Here is a 15,407-nt window from a genome sequence, read left to right as displayed (position 1 = left end):
TCTAGATAATACAGCCAGCAGTTTTCCAAAAGTTTCCATAGCCTCTGAGGTATAATGATTGTAGTATACCTCCAGAGGAATAGATGTGAAATAGATGCCAAGGTATAATCCCATAAGCAACAAATCCTGGACCAAACGCATGGCTTACATCTACTTTTGCAAACTTTGTTTGATCTATAGGAATATACAGTACAATAACTGACCAAGTCCCTCATGGCCAGTAATAACTTTTGCCATTAGCAGTGCAGTTCACCTACAAGTAGCCAGTTTGCAATCAACAAATCTAAGGCAATTAAACTTGAAGTGGAAATACTTACAGTTAAAGATATGGCTGAATGTCTTGCCGGGCCACCACAGCATTGCTTTTGTGTGATAAACTGATTAAAAACCACCATGTAATGGGCAAAAACCCTCAAACCTTGGAACAAAAGGAATCATTTTCTCTTTCTCTCCAGGTTTTTAAAAAGAGAACAAAACAAATTACCTGGTAATTCTACATCATTTAGTGTAATATATGTTCAAACAAAGAACACTCACAAAATCCAAATGGTTGGTCTTAAATCTGCATTAAAAATAGAAAAGGCTTGGTGAAAGTGCTATACTACTTTTATCCTCTCCACTCAACTCTCAATTACCTTAATGACAGTCCCAACTCTAATGACCATGGCTTTCACTCACTGCATTCTTTACTGTTCATAAAGTTATAAAACTAATTTACTATGGTTGTGTACTTAGTTAAAATAAATGCCAAATGCACAAACATAATGCAATAAACCACATTGCCTCTCCTTATCATGACCTCTACTTGTCAATATGTTTAACCTCCATATCTATCAAGGTGATTTGTTTGCCAAAAGCCTATCAGTGAAGAAGAGTGGAATCCCATTTTCAAGTGGATCTTCTGTGGAAAGTCCTCTCTGACCTGGAGGCAAACATTTTGCAGGCTGTTCTACTTAGCAAGCATTCCACATGCAGACATCAAAGAGAGGCTATTGTCTTTTGTACTAGCATTCAGCTCACATTTTCCACTGAGCTCAGAGTTACCTGTGCTAAACCTGGTAGCTTGGATCTCCATCTCATAATCGCAACCTCAGTAACCATAAACTGAGCTGTGAATTCTGATTTTGAGCTTTGATAGTCACAGTTATTGAAGGAATATCCTGGAATCAACTGACAAATAGAGGCAAAATTCATGTGTGTGAAACAACACACTCTACAATATGAACAACTGAAGCTTATTAGGACTCAGTCTTTCTTTTATTAAGTCAACTATTCAAACAAATCCAACCAGTGTTGAGAGAAAAGAACACTTTCAATAACACACTGTGCAAGTAGCCTTTCCACAGACATGGCTCTTGCCAAGTACACAAAGCCAATATTGTTGTTCTGGCCAATAAAATTCACCATTTACTGTATGCACAAGTTAATGAAAGACAAATAAAATGTCTGGCCTTAAAGCGTTTGGTCTTAAAGTATTAGACACTAAAATTGTCCCCTTTCACAATAGTAAATGAGATTCATTGAGACTAAGATTCACAATATGCTTTCAATTACATCCATACCGAACCAGAATGGACAAATCACTGGCATCTAGGTAAGCCTTCCAAACTCCTTCAAAACATAATCACTTCAATCTAGAGGTGAATGTCTGCATTATTTTGTGAAAGACATTCCTGTATAAATGGTGGAGACAGCTTAAAGCAGACTTTTGAAGACAATAAGAGCAACAATGTAGCTAATCTAGCCATTACGTCTACCAAAGTCTTCTTCAACCTAGGAAAGCATTATGTTAAAGGAATAGCTCAGTATTTTGGAAGGTACACTTTTTTGTTTTCTCTCCGAGAGTGAGGTGAAAAGACTTGCGACTGTGCTTTGAGTATGAAGCTGGAGACACGAGGTGTTGAGCTTAGTTCTCTCCAAAGTCTAAAAATACGCCTCTTAGCACCTCTAAAGCTCATAATAAACACATTGCATCTAATTTGTATAATCAAACAGAAATGTAAAAGCGAGATTTTGAGCTTTTACAGGGACTTACGTGGTGTAAAAATCGTCAATTTTTTTTTTTGCTGCAGTGATGCTAGACTAGCTGTTTCATCTTGCTCCCTGTCTTTATGCTAAGCTAAGCTAAGCTAAGCTAATTGGCTCCTGACTACAGCTCCATACTTATGACATTTAACTCTTCTCATCTAATTCTCTGGGAAGAAGCGGATAAGCGTATTTCCCAAACTGTAGAGCAATTCCTTTAACAACACCATAGCCATCACAGGCAACCAGCCTAGCCCATGTGAGAAGGAATTCAATATTGCCACCTTACCTCAAAGACTTCTTCATCAAGGATTCTGGTGCCAAAGACAGTAATGCCCTCTGTGCTGATGATGGCCTTATCGCTTCTGCCGAGCGGCCTGGTCACCTTCTTCTTACAGTCCACAATGATGGTGACTTTCTGTTTCTCCACGCTGATAGCTACACGATGCCATCTGTGAAGCGCAAGATCAAAGGTCATTAATACAACCACTTCCACTTAAGACAATCACTAGTGTATTAAAGGAACAGTGTGACTAATTGGGTAAAACGCTTATTCTCTTTCTTGCCAAGATTTAGATGACAATTCCATTCTCATATTTGTACACTAATTATGAGGCCAGCAGCTAATTGGCTAAACTTAGCATAACAACTGGAAGCAGGGGGAGACAGTTAGTCTGGCTCTGTCCAAAGTAAAAAAAAAAAAAAAAAATCTGCCTACCAGCAACCGTAAAGCTCAATTTTTTAAATGTGTGACTTTACAGGATAGAGCCAGGCTAGCTGTCAGCCCCTGCTTCCGGTCTTTAAGATAATTTAAGCTAATTTGGCTGCTAGCTGTAGCTTCATATTTAGCATACAAACATGAGAATGGTATCGATCTTCTCATCAAACTCTTTACAAGAACAGAGAAAGCTGAAACACTGCTGTCGCTGTTGAAAGAGTATATTTCAGTGGTATCACAATTTACACATTACAGCACGCTACATTTTGCAAAACTATAATTATAATGTGATTGTTGTACTGAATATTTACACTGTAATGTTTTGTTTTCTAATACAATTCATTACAGACGAACAACCACACATGGAATCGTTTCAAGGCATTCCTGTTTGCATTTGTGCAAATGATTGATGGTGACTTTTAACAGTGATTTGAATCAGCGTCACTGAACAACTATGCAATTTATGAAGATCCTGCCCATTACTGCATATCAGTATACCACTGCTGTAAATAATCTGGAAAAGAAAAGGCAGTCATCAATTTTCTGCCAGCAATCTATTTGTCATTACTGTTTGACTTGTTCCATATGGTAATGACTGAACAAATAATGGTGATAATAAATCCTAAGAGCTGTGTGTCAGTTCACCAGGCTAGGAGCACTAAATACAGTCTCTGTGCTTGAAAAATACATTAAGCAGAGTTGTATTTTGTTTAGCATAAAATATAACCTATTAATCAAGATAAATTACTCAAAATGGGCGTCAAAATGTGCTGCTGTGAGCTGGTCAACAAAGACTTGCAACAGACTTTTTTGAAAATTCAACTCTGAAAAGTCAAAGTCAATCTGGTACATTGGGACACAGAAATGCAAGATCCAGGAGATATAACAATCTACCACCCACATTTGACCTCCAGTGTGTTCAAGACCTCTTGAGAAACAGCTGGTCACTTACTTGCCATCAGCAAGGTTGATGGAGCGGAACTGAGGGTACTCCTCCGGGGCAGGCTTGCCATGCTGGTCCTCATACAGAAAGATGGGGGCACGGCCCACCTCCACACCGAGCTGCTGGATGCCTTGCTTGTTGTACACAGACAGCAGGAAGGACTGGAGGCCAGCCTTGGGCTTGATGGTAAACAGGATGGAGAAATCTTCTGGGAAAACCCCCCCTGAAGGTGGAACAAGCAGCAGGCATGTATGTTGATATGTTATCAACCAGACCAATGAATACGCAGTTAACAAGATCAAGGTAAATGCACCTTTTTTGTCAGAGTATATTTAACGTCTTACAGCAATGCTCTGGTTCAGATCTATATAATTATTAATACATAACTACAAAATTTGTAAACTTAATTCAATAGTTCTCGTGGGGATGTTTGGTAGTAGAAGTAAAAGGTTTTCTATCATCTATTAGGATGTTGCAGTGAAGGTTTATAACCTATCTCCCTTCTTTAATTAAAAAAAAAAAAAAAAAGTTGAACATTTTGGCCAAATTGCCTTTATGCTTTCTTGCACTGAGTTAGACAAAAAGATGCTACTGCCAGCCGCCAATTAGCTTAGTCTTAGTAACTAACAGTTAAAGTATTATGTGTAATTTTTACATTTAATTTTTTAGACAGATTAAAAAAACAAGACATAACATGTTAATCAGTGAGATTAAGAGGTGCTGGTAGGCTGATTTTGTGACATTTTGTAACATATGGGCAGAACTTTCCAGTCTTTGAGCTAGGCTAAGATGAATAGGTGCTAGGCTAAGATGAGTGGTTGCCAGCAGTAGGTGCATATTTTGCGTAAAGTCAAACTAATCCTCTAACTTAAACATTACTCTTCCTTTCTACCCCTATCTTACAGAAATTATGGAACTATACTTCTTTGAAAGGAGACCTCTTCATTGGACTATATTAAACATATAGTAGCCACTTCTAATGCAAGGCATTCATGTTACTGCATTTCACCTTATGCCTTGTCTTTTACACATCAGTTTTTGACTGATGTCATTACAAGAGCAATTGTATTGTAATGACTAAATTGAATAATGGCAAGTTTATTGGTTCTCTAACTTTCTCTTCTCATATTAAAACCAATCGTCTAGACAACTGGACCTGGAGAACTGTTTATTAAGGAAGCTGAAGGAGAACTTGGCAATGCCCTGAAAGGACTCAGTAGTGGTGATGTAGCCATATTAATTTTTACAAGGGCTGTAAATATAACTCAAAACAAAATAATTTTGAAAACCATAAATAACTCGGTTCCATGAAAAACTAACTCATCCTGATCAAATAAAAGTCACATTATTCTGACTGAGGACATTTTGACACTTTTGCTTTCATGGCATCGCCAATGTTTCACCTCTCTAGCTTAATTATACTTTTCAAATTTCCGCTCCTGAAAGCATAATGTGTGCAGGTAACTGAAGCCAAAAATCACAGAAAACTACTTTCTAATAACTCAACTTATTTTGTACTTTGAAATCAAGTCAAATTCGAAAAGACAACCACGCACTGTTGAGACAGGGACAATTTATTTAACAGCACTCAGCTCCTACTAAATTTTTATTCACTATCTTGCCAATTTTGAGTTGAATAAGCAACTGGAGGCTCTTTTTACAGTTTGGCCAAGTAATAGAGAAGGCCTCCTATGGATGTGAACTTTAATGTTCTATATCATAAGACAATTGATTTATGCTTTAAGTACACAATGTTTCATATTCTGGCAAGATTGAAAATAGACAAAAAGCTTATTTATATCTGTCCACAGATCATTGGTTCTCTGCAGCCATGATTAATGACAGAGGTCTTATCCTCTATAGTTAATTATCAAATCATCAGATTAGCTGATGAACAGTAACAAGTGTAAGGAAGAAGCAACCACCTGTCAAATACCTTTTCTATTTCTCTGAGTGAACTCCTTCCTGATGAAATAAATATGACTTTATTTTCATTATTGTTTTTTTTTTTTTTTCTTTACAAACAGCCGGGCAACAGACTTTGAGTCAGACATTACACACTCAATATGAAAACTCTGCTAGATTTCACTACATCAGCCAAATACAGCATAAGTGAGTCTGCCAGCAATCAAACTTCAGGAAAGACTCTTTATTGACAAGATCAGTCCACAAAACATCAAAAGAAATATTCCTCTCATTGATTTGCTGTAATAAACTATGGGATTCTCCAAATATGAGATAACAAAAATCTGGTGTTGTTCTTTGTACTTGAGTCGTGTGTTTACATGACATACACCATGTGTTAAGTGACTCTCATCCCCTTAGGGCTATTGGATCCCACTGAAACATCATTGCATTTATGGGCGTCTTCTAGAAAATAATTGCTGAAAATCTGCACTGCATTTTAGAAGACAGGTGTTTGTCGTGAAGGGTTTCATTGTAGCTGTTTAGTACATCATTTTAGCAATTTTATTGTGAAATAGAGATATCTTTAAGATGTTTCTGTTTTGCTGTTAAGTGGTTCAAGACAGTAAACAAAATAATCAGTTTGACTTTGAATAGTCATCTTTTTTTTTAAAAAAAAGTCAGGGTAATGTAACTCTTTTTATAATGGGATTACATGTTGATCTGTTAAAGCTGCGTTTGCAAGGAAAATGAGATCCCTCCATTTCACCAAATTGTTCAAATTAAATATCCAATAAACCTGTATATTCCATAAGTAAGTCCTAAAGTGACCATGCAAATGCAAACTGCCTCTAAAACAGAAGCAGGAAAGCAATCCTCGTGCTTTTTTTTTTATTATAAAGATTAACAAACCATGCGAGCAGTACAAGGCGTGTCCAGAGTTTGGACACACTTTCTCATTCAAGTGAATGGGAAAGTTGGTCATCTGTGGGATGTACTGTAAGGGGTTAGGTTACCTGGGAAGAGCTGTTTGGTTGGAGCGCTGATCTGAGCCTTTTTTCCCACTCGGTAAGCAATGTCGGGTTTGGATCCCCTCCGGAATGTGCAGAAGCCTGTTGTTTTTCGTACTCCTTCAGGAGAGCTCTGGAAGTCTAGCACTTTCAGTACATCCACTGGTTCAGCTGGGGAGGTAGAACAAAGAATTTATTTTATTACCCAATGATACTTGGGCAGCCAAAAGACATAACATTTGCATCGTTGTATCTCTCTGGGGAGCACATTTGTCCAAATCCTCTGTGTTGAGTCAATGTTTCCCAAATGTCGAATCTTTTTGGGTGGCACATCCGAACTGCTTTGTTCCCACCCCAAAATATGTTTGGTATTTTGTTTTTTATTTTTCATACTTTTTAACCATGGCCTCAGGGATGGCAATGTCAGTCTCTTAGTCAGCTGGTCCACTAATTAGGTCCAGACTGAAATATCTCAATAATGGGCTTTTGGATGGAATGCCATAACATTTGGTACAAACTTTTATGTCTCTCTCAGGATGTTTGTAATAACTCTGGTTAATAACTGGTGATCCCTTGACTTTTCCATCAGCCTCAGTTGTACTTTGTGTTTAGTGCTAATTAGCAAATGTTAGCATGCCAACATGCTATGAAAGCTCAAAGCGTAGTTTGGTTGAAAGGTCGTCTGGGATACTGCATTCATATGTAGCTGTATAGATTAGAAAAATGATTTGCCCAATCAGAAGTCAGATTGTAATGTAATGATATTTCACAAGCATCACTTAAGTTTCTCAGTCTGCTGGAAACACAGCCTTTTGTAAGTGAAAAATGAACACTCAATTGACTGCTTAAGCCGCAATGTGAGTTAAACTAATTTAATTCACTATAAATTCAATTAAACATAAAATACTGAATACATACATTAAAATATAAATAAATACAGTAAAGCAAAGATGGTGTAGGCCTCTATGTGGTTAAAGAAAAAAATGCTTTTTATTATAAGGTATTATTACTGAACACAGTGTAAAAGCTGCATGTATTTTACAGTCCATTGTAAGCGTATTTCAAAAGTTTACAGAAAACCTAATAGGACCTGGCATTTTGATGATAAGTCAACATTTACACCAATCCCTTTGCCTACTCAGGGCTTGTTGGCCAATCTGTCAGTACAACTAGTTGTTCTTTTATGAGCTACTTTGGCAGAGGAGCAGTAAAAATGTTATGTCAGCAGATATAATTGCACTCAACCTCCTCACCTCCACAATCACCCCCATAGCCAAAATCTACAGCGTCTATGGGATGATAAAACTCATTGCTGCTGATCACTGAGTCTTTGGAATAAGGAGATCACAGAGGGGGGGCACTTTATGAGCTTCTTAACACTACTAGACTCTTTTCTATCAATGGACTTGGAACTCAGGGGTGAAACTACTGTGCAATGCAGTCGTAAACACTGTTTCTCATTTCTTCCCTCTCCTGCAATTGTCTAACCACCTTCATTCCTGAGACTCATGACTTTTACTTTACTCATTTTAGTGTTTCTCTCTTTCCCCTTTGTAACCATTTTTCTCTTAAACCGCTATCTCTCCCACTCCCCACAGCACATCATTAGTCACACTGTGATTATGGGGAATTTAGAAAGCCTAATAGGGTATGTTTTAAGGCTAGTGTACTGTATAAACAGGAATGTTGACGAACGGTAGAATGTTATTTCAGATTTAATGGCACGTCTGCCTCAGGCTGCATTTGCTTAATAATATAAAGTTAGAGGAGGCTATTAATTTAAGGTCAGTATGCTGTGATGGATGGATGTGCATACAGAGCAGTGCTAAGAAAAAGGGCATGTTTGAAGAAATCTTTTTATTCTGGCTCATTTGTCTTTTCAGAGAGTCAAGAGGCAGGATGTGTCTCCTTCAAAGACCCAGCAATGATAAACAATGTCTGAATGGTCAGCTTAAAGTCCCACTGGGGAGATAAGGACTTTAATTGAAATCTCGCTTCCTAGGGAAAAAAATTAGATTCATGTGTTTGATACTGGCAAGAAAACATTGTGGGAAAATTATTTAAAGGGATCAGACAGAAGCTTTTTTTTGGTCCACATTGCAGGAAATCTCTTCAGCTGCCGCATAATACTCCATAAAACTGCATGAACCAGGAAGAGACACATAGGTGAACCGTAATAGCATACACTGGTGGAAAAAATACAATTTAGAGTAATATAATGTACAGGAATGGAGTGTAATAACCTTTTTTTTTGCATCGCACATATGACTTTGCCATCAATGGAAGAACCATATGTTCCTTCTTTTTATGCAAAATGTAGACTCTAAACTGTGTTATGCTATACTTGTCTCACAGGCCTCTTCTATTTTTTCCATAATCAAAGCTAAAGAAATGTTATAATAAAAATATCCGCCTGTTTATATTTTCCTTTTTTGTAAGTCTTATGGCACGTGAAGCCAGGAAGTGCTGATTGTGCTGTTCCTGTTCACTTTCAGTGACCAGGAGGGGGTCTGATGGGTGGAGCTTTAAATCCACATGCTGAACCCATTATGGTGCTGGCACCACTCCCTATACCCCCCTAACTAAAACATACACAAGACTAAACTGAGAAGGCCCCATCCCTGTAGCTACTTCTCCTGTGACCAGAAAAATAACAGCTTGAGTGGTGAATCAAACTCGCCTGATTCAAGCACATCCTTGGGGATTGTGTCTCGAGTTTTAGTTCGTTTGAAGTCTGCAGATCTACTCTTTAACTGATGGAAGGGACTGGAGTAATTTATGCTGATATGTGTCCAGATCATCTGATGCCACAGTTCATGAAATAAAATTGTCGAGAGTATAAGCATAAAGAAAGCGAGACTACTGGGAAATCAAGCAAAGCAGAAAGTCTTTTCTTTTGATTAAATTCAGTCCCATAGTAACTTTTATCAACTGAGAGGGAGATGGAGTAAAATTAGGCTTCATGACAGACATAGCAAAAAGAGTAATTTAAAAGACACTGGGTTCATTTTGTCCTAAAGCCTATAAGACTGACTAAAAGACAGACAGAATAAGATACAAATGGGAGATACAAAACGCCAAGTTTTAAACCTCACACCAAATGCCTCATAAAAAGGAAAATAGTCTGTGGGTCTTCTGAATATTGTCCCAAGTACAGAGCTACTGGTTCTTGAAAAAAAAAAGAAAAGCTTGGACTAAAGGTCTCTTTGTGAGTTTCAGAATGCCTTTCTGCATTACTGCATACCTCAAGGCCTCATATATTCCAGATGTGCTGAATTGGCCAGGACTCCCCCCCCCAACCACCACCACCACCCGCACCCCTGACTCTTCAGCCCCTCTCCTTCCACAACCATTGCTTCACAGAAGCCCTGAAAAACAGGCAATATCCCAAAACCATTAAAGACCCAAAATGAGTATGCATAGCTTTTTAAAAGCTTTTCAGCCTCACAGGAATTTGAGCCAGCATGCTATGCCTTCAACATATCCTGAAAAAAAGACTCCTCTTCCACCCCTCAGAAGGAATAAACCATCTTCTAATGATAAGGATGGAAACCACAAGAGAGAGAATACAGTTCTTTCGTGCGAAAGGTATCACAGGAGCTCCAGACTATCCACAGCCGTGTCTGAGGGGTATTTTTCAGTCTCTGATTTTAATGACACATCTTGCTGACTGCTGTCGGAGTCTTGTGATATACTGTCTGCCATGTTAACAAGCTACTAACATGACAAAGGAGTGTGATTTCCCCTGAGGCTGTGAGGCATGTAGTAACACGAGAAACCTCTGTTAAAATCATTTAAGAAATTTCACCAGCAGACCCTGACACATTAAAATACCATTTTCAGCTGTATAGGCAAAAAATTCAGCACTCACTGTCTCATAACTCATCAGCCATACATTTGATGTTTAAGTTTGGAGTTGTTAAATCCACAACATTCTGATTTAATGTCTCTGTGGCTCTGTGGTCATGCAGCAGCATCTCGGGATGGCTTGCCGGTCTTTTTCGTGTCACTGCCATCTACTGAGAGTTGGCAGCATAGGCAGCAATTAAAGTACATTGGAAAGCCTGTAAATGTTTGCTAGCACATCATGCAATTATGGTTAGTTTAAATAGTCAGAATGAAGAAAGATGGGTAATGGGCAAGCCTTGCCCCTGTGGTATTTGCTTTCATGATCTTTTCATTTTTGTGGAGCAATTTGCCCTCTGCTGAATAATTTCTTTATGTATCATGTACAGTACTCCAAAACAATTTTTGGTGAAACAGTATTATGATAGCAAATGTTAAGCCAGGATGAAGAGAAATGCCCTAATTTTGTATTATGGCTTTGTTACAAGAAAGCAGGTATCTTAAAGGATGCATGATAACTGAGCTCATAACCACAAATAGTAAGCATCCAGCAGACACACACAAATTTGTCCTGGCTAAAGCTACAGTACAGTATGAATGTCTGTATGACTTCAGAGACAAAGGAAATATTCTTCAAAGTAAGAAGTAGTTAATGTGACCCACAGAGAAAATACTTTTTTCCATCTACGCCCCTTTCTTGGACATAGTGGGAGCTCGGATAATGTGGAAAGATGGTGGTCCTTCAGGCCAGAATATGAATTTAACTCCCAGGATTCACTCCCACAGTGTTATGTGTAGTGCATTATAAACTCTCAGAAAATTCACAATCAAATGTGTAAGTTTGATATAAAAATGGGCTACAGTAAACGATCTTGACATCTGTCAGATTGTGATATCAGCAAGGCAGTCCTATCAGAGAAAAAGAAACACACAACCTTAAGACAGTGATGCCTTTTATGAATTTGATTTCACCACTATGTATTTAGGCTACTACTGATATCTGGGTCAGACTTTACGTACTTTACTCATCTGTTGGCTGATGGTCGTACCACCGAATGCCGCGCGTAAAAGTTCTGCGTAAAACCATAACGCTTTCCAGTAGTACTGCCAAGTGGTGAAATGGAACTCCAATACACAAAGGTATTTTTTTTTTGTGATTATCTTTTCCGAAATCGCACAGTAGAGTGTGAATTAGAAAGGCAACAAGTGCAATCAGTACTCACTGATCATTTATACGCACACGCTTTACGCGGACCATTAGAGTATTTGTGTCAAGAAGAAATCAACACTATCAATCCTCTCCTGGCGGACCACACCTGGATTACAGACTTTATTTACTTAGAAGTAACTAAGAGAGAGCAGCATCTCCGTGCCTGTGCCAAGAATAAACCGTATATCACTTTCAATTTAACATCAATTTAGACTCATTAAACATCAATGTGTATACTTTAAGCTATGTTTTTTTTTTTTTTTTACTTCAGTGTCCTAAACAAAGCATACAGACACAACTGACGTCACAGCAGACTACTGCAGGGTCATATGACATAGGCTAAATTAACTATTAACATAATCATAAGGTTTACATTTCCTCGAAAATTAAAAAAGAAAAAAAAGTATTAATCCGTTGTATTGGATAAGGGGTCTACTCAGCATTGAAAAGGTGTACAAATTGAGTTAAGGTGAGTTTGGTTTCCCAGCGACTGGCAATCAACTGAATTTCATTTAATAGGTACCTAAGCCTACTGCCTATGGTCAGGCTGCCAGCCTTTAAGAAGCTCTCAAGCTGTCCAGGATGCCCTGGAGGTGGCACAGTTACTGCGGAGGGTAACATGCATCTTCTTACCTGCTCTGACATTGGCAGCTTGTAGTATTAAAATTATTGTGACTACAGCGGTTAGCGTTGAATCCCATAGCCACCTTTTCGTTTTCCACCTGGTGGCCCACCTTTGCATCTCCATGGTGAGCGCCCGTAGCTGTACAAGAAACGGGCGACTTTTAATAAAATTCGATCCCTTCCACAATCCACAAAAGTGTGCTTATACTACAGCGCCATGTGTGATAGTATACCGATGCCTCTCACAGCCAGACTGGGCCCTTCAGATCCGCTCCCCCTTAAGCCCAGCTCTCAGACTGATGGTAAAGGGCTTTCATGAAAAAAGCGCACACCACTATGCTCCCTGAGAGTTGCGCACAGTCAGGAGGCTGGACAAGCGCCGCAAGAGTGAACCTGAACCAACTGTAATACTGACACTGGAAAATCCTTCGTTCATCAAATCACCAGCCGGGAAAGTTGTCTCGGGACCCGCCCCCTAGGCTTTGAAAGAGGTCTGAACAGCATCACTACATCCCAGTGCAACTTAATTACAGGACACAGTACTGTATCCTAGACAGACAGCCTTCTAGAAACAGCAATCCTAGAAGCACCGAAGAACACACTTATTCATCATGTTAAATTAGGTACAAAATGTAGATAAAAATAAGTGCCACATTTTCACAAAATTCCCAGGAAGAAATATGCTTATAAACGTGGGCATGGAGCATTTGATGGAGAAGGAGAGGCAATAATCCAAACTAAATGCAACACACTAAATGCAAAGTAAGTGGTGGGGTGGAGCTGTTATTTTGGTTTCCTGAAAGACTAAGAATGTGAAATGAGAGACTGAATAGACCTACATGTGCCAATGGCTAATATAAAAACCTCAGTAGCCAAAATAAAATGTTTTCCAGACTATAGGAGTTTCCTCAAGAAGCCCTTAGATTTTTTTTTTTTTTTTGGACAACAGGGCTCTTGGGGCCTGAAAATAATTAATGCTTAACGATGACTGGAACAAAGAATGGAAGCACAGGTGGTAGCTATAGAGTCGTCGTCCCCCCCCCCCCCCCCCCCCTCCCCCCCTCTCTGATTTGGTTTTCCTTGTGTACTGATGGAAGATAGATTTAACAGTGCAACGGCAACCATAGTCTCACAAACCCAAACCACATTTTGGAAAATTTGTCAGCATTTACGTGTTTCATCACAAGCAGAAATTAGAACCATAGGATTAGCAGACACTCAGTATGTTGAGGTAAAGATTTAGTAGAACATTGTGCTGGTGTTGCCAATTAAATAATAGTTTGGATCATGTACAGGTATAACAGACATTAAGTGTAAAAAATATAGGATCAATGGCTGGACTTCCTTTTAGAAGGTCAAATCCTGTTGTGCCTGTAAATGTGGCTTTGATTTGTTGTTTTGGATTCCGGTGTGTGCAGGACTAGTGGTGTGATTCATTATGGCCAAGCAAGTTTTTAAATCTTTATTCTTTTGGAGAAAATTGCAGCACATTTGTATATTTAAGCACGTACACATCTGGTTGCAGCTCTGTAAAACCACATTCTTCTACTATTGGCCACTGTGAAGCTCCACTGGGCAAGAAAATATGTCTTGCTCATGAGCACTTTGGCAGCAGCTGCTGAGTTGAGGAACAGGTGTTTCTCATCTTTTGACAACATTACTCTCCCACCCGATTGGGGATATGAACTGGCAATACCTTTCAGTTTTATAACTAACAGATCTCTCTGAACCTGAGTATTGATAAATATAAAAATGTGAGATCAAGACAAACTTAAAATGTCATTGGAGTTGAAAGTGTTAAAAAAAAGTTCGACTCTCAGTCTTGGAGCAAATGCTTCAGGAGGAAATTACCCATTAAATGGCATTATGCTTTTTCCACGCTAGTGGTGTGGCAGAATGACAATGTGGATTGCATTGTCATTCCACCACTTTGGGCCAGTCTGAAACAGCAACAACTGTTTGATGGATTGCCATGAAATTTGGTACAGATATCCATGGTGTCCAGATGATGATTTCTACTAGCTTAGGTGATCTCTCTTGACTTTAACTCTAGTGCCATCAAGAGGTTCACATTCGTATTTTTGAGTGAGATGTCTTAAATGTTAGATGGATTGTTATGAAATTTGTTGCAAAAATTCATGTCCCCTTTAGGATGAACTGTAATATTGTAATTTTGTAATTTAGTGTAATTGGTTATTCCTTAAGTTTTTATTTAGCAGCATCATCAGGATCAACATTTTAATTTGTCAAATACTTTTCTACTTTTTTCAGGTTTCTGAACAAATACCTGCAAAACTAATGACATTCAGCCTCAGATTTGGGTTCAGTGCTAATTAGCAAATGTTAGCATGCTAAACTAAGATGGTGATCAATTGTAGACTATAAAAATAACGGACGTGACCACCGTGACATCACCCATTGGTTGGTGGACTCCATGGATGTATAATAAGAGCTGGATAGGGCGCTGCCGCTCAGCCTTGCAGCCAATTTTTCCCAGTGACCACTCGCGGTATTACAGTGAAAAATCCCCCTGCAGCCCAAAAAAGATTTTCCCCATAGACCACCATTGTAAAAGAGACGCCTGTAAAACTGGTGACAGGACCCCTCGAACTGCAAACAATGCCAGTTATGACTCTTTCTATTATGAACTTTTGATCCATGGAGGTTTTATGTTTGAAAAACTTTCCTTGAGTTGAGAAAAGCGATTTAAATATCCGTGATGTCATCACAATGTAAAGTCTATGGGCTGAGTGGGAGCTCGTGGGCGAGGCCAGCGGGGGAAACACTACCGCGCATATTCAGTGGGCCGCACAACGCGGAAGCAAACCCGGAAGCTAGAAACTTTTTTTGGCGTATGTGCCGGGCGAGCAATTCCAATAGGACTGAATGGCCGCCATTTTTCCAGTATCTATCATGGTGGACTCTCATTTTGAAACCTCAAGTTTGGCATTTTGACAGTCGCCGTCTTGGTTTTTTGGAGCCAAAAGTGATGAGAAATGACCATATTTGGACAAGAGCATGGAGCTGGGGAGGAGCTCCCCAGGGTCCAACTACAGCACCTCATGCACTGCCATGGTAGTGACTTGTCAATCACAAGGTAGCCATGCCCTAAGGCATACCCTGCTT

General features: G+C 39.0%; 1 protein-coding gene across 2 annotated transcripts in view; it reads right to left on the bottom strand.

Annotated features, from left to right (window-relative positions):
* The window catches only part of LOC121909108 (collagen alpha-1(XI) chain-like), an 88,948-nt gene extending 76,294 nt beyond the window's left edge, over nt 1-12,654 (bottom strand). The window contains exons 1-5 of one of the 2 annotated variants that reach the window (XM_042429524.1): nt 12,515-12,654; nt 12,291-12,420; nt 6,608-6,772; nt 3,696-3,909; nt 2,315-2,477 (exon numbers count right to left, since the gene is read on the bottom strand). In XM_042429524.1, coding sequence (XP_042285458.1) covers nt 2,315-2,477; nt 3,696-3,909; nt 6,608-6,772; nt 12,291-12,405 — 657 coding nt within the window. In that variant the 5' untranslated portion in view covers nt 12,406-12,420; nt 12,515-12,654. Of the gene's footprint in view, nt 1-2,314; nt 2,478-3,695; nt 3,910-6,607; nt 6,773-12,290 lie in introns of both variants that reach the window. The other variant, XM_042429523.1, reaches the window with a different exon arrangement.
* Between the last annotated feature and the right edge of the window lie 2,753 nt (nt 12,655-15,407).

Source organism: Thunnus maccoyii, chromosome 12 (genome assembly GCF_910596095.1).
Source record: "Thunnus maccoyii chromosome 12, fThuMac1.1, whole genome shotgun sequence".
Lineage (NCBI taxonomy): Eukaryota > Metazoa > Chordata > Actinopteri > Scombriformes > Scombridae > Thunnus > Thunnus maccoyii.
This window is presented reverse-complemented; position numbering and strand designations above follow the sequence as displayed.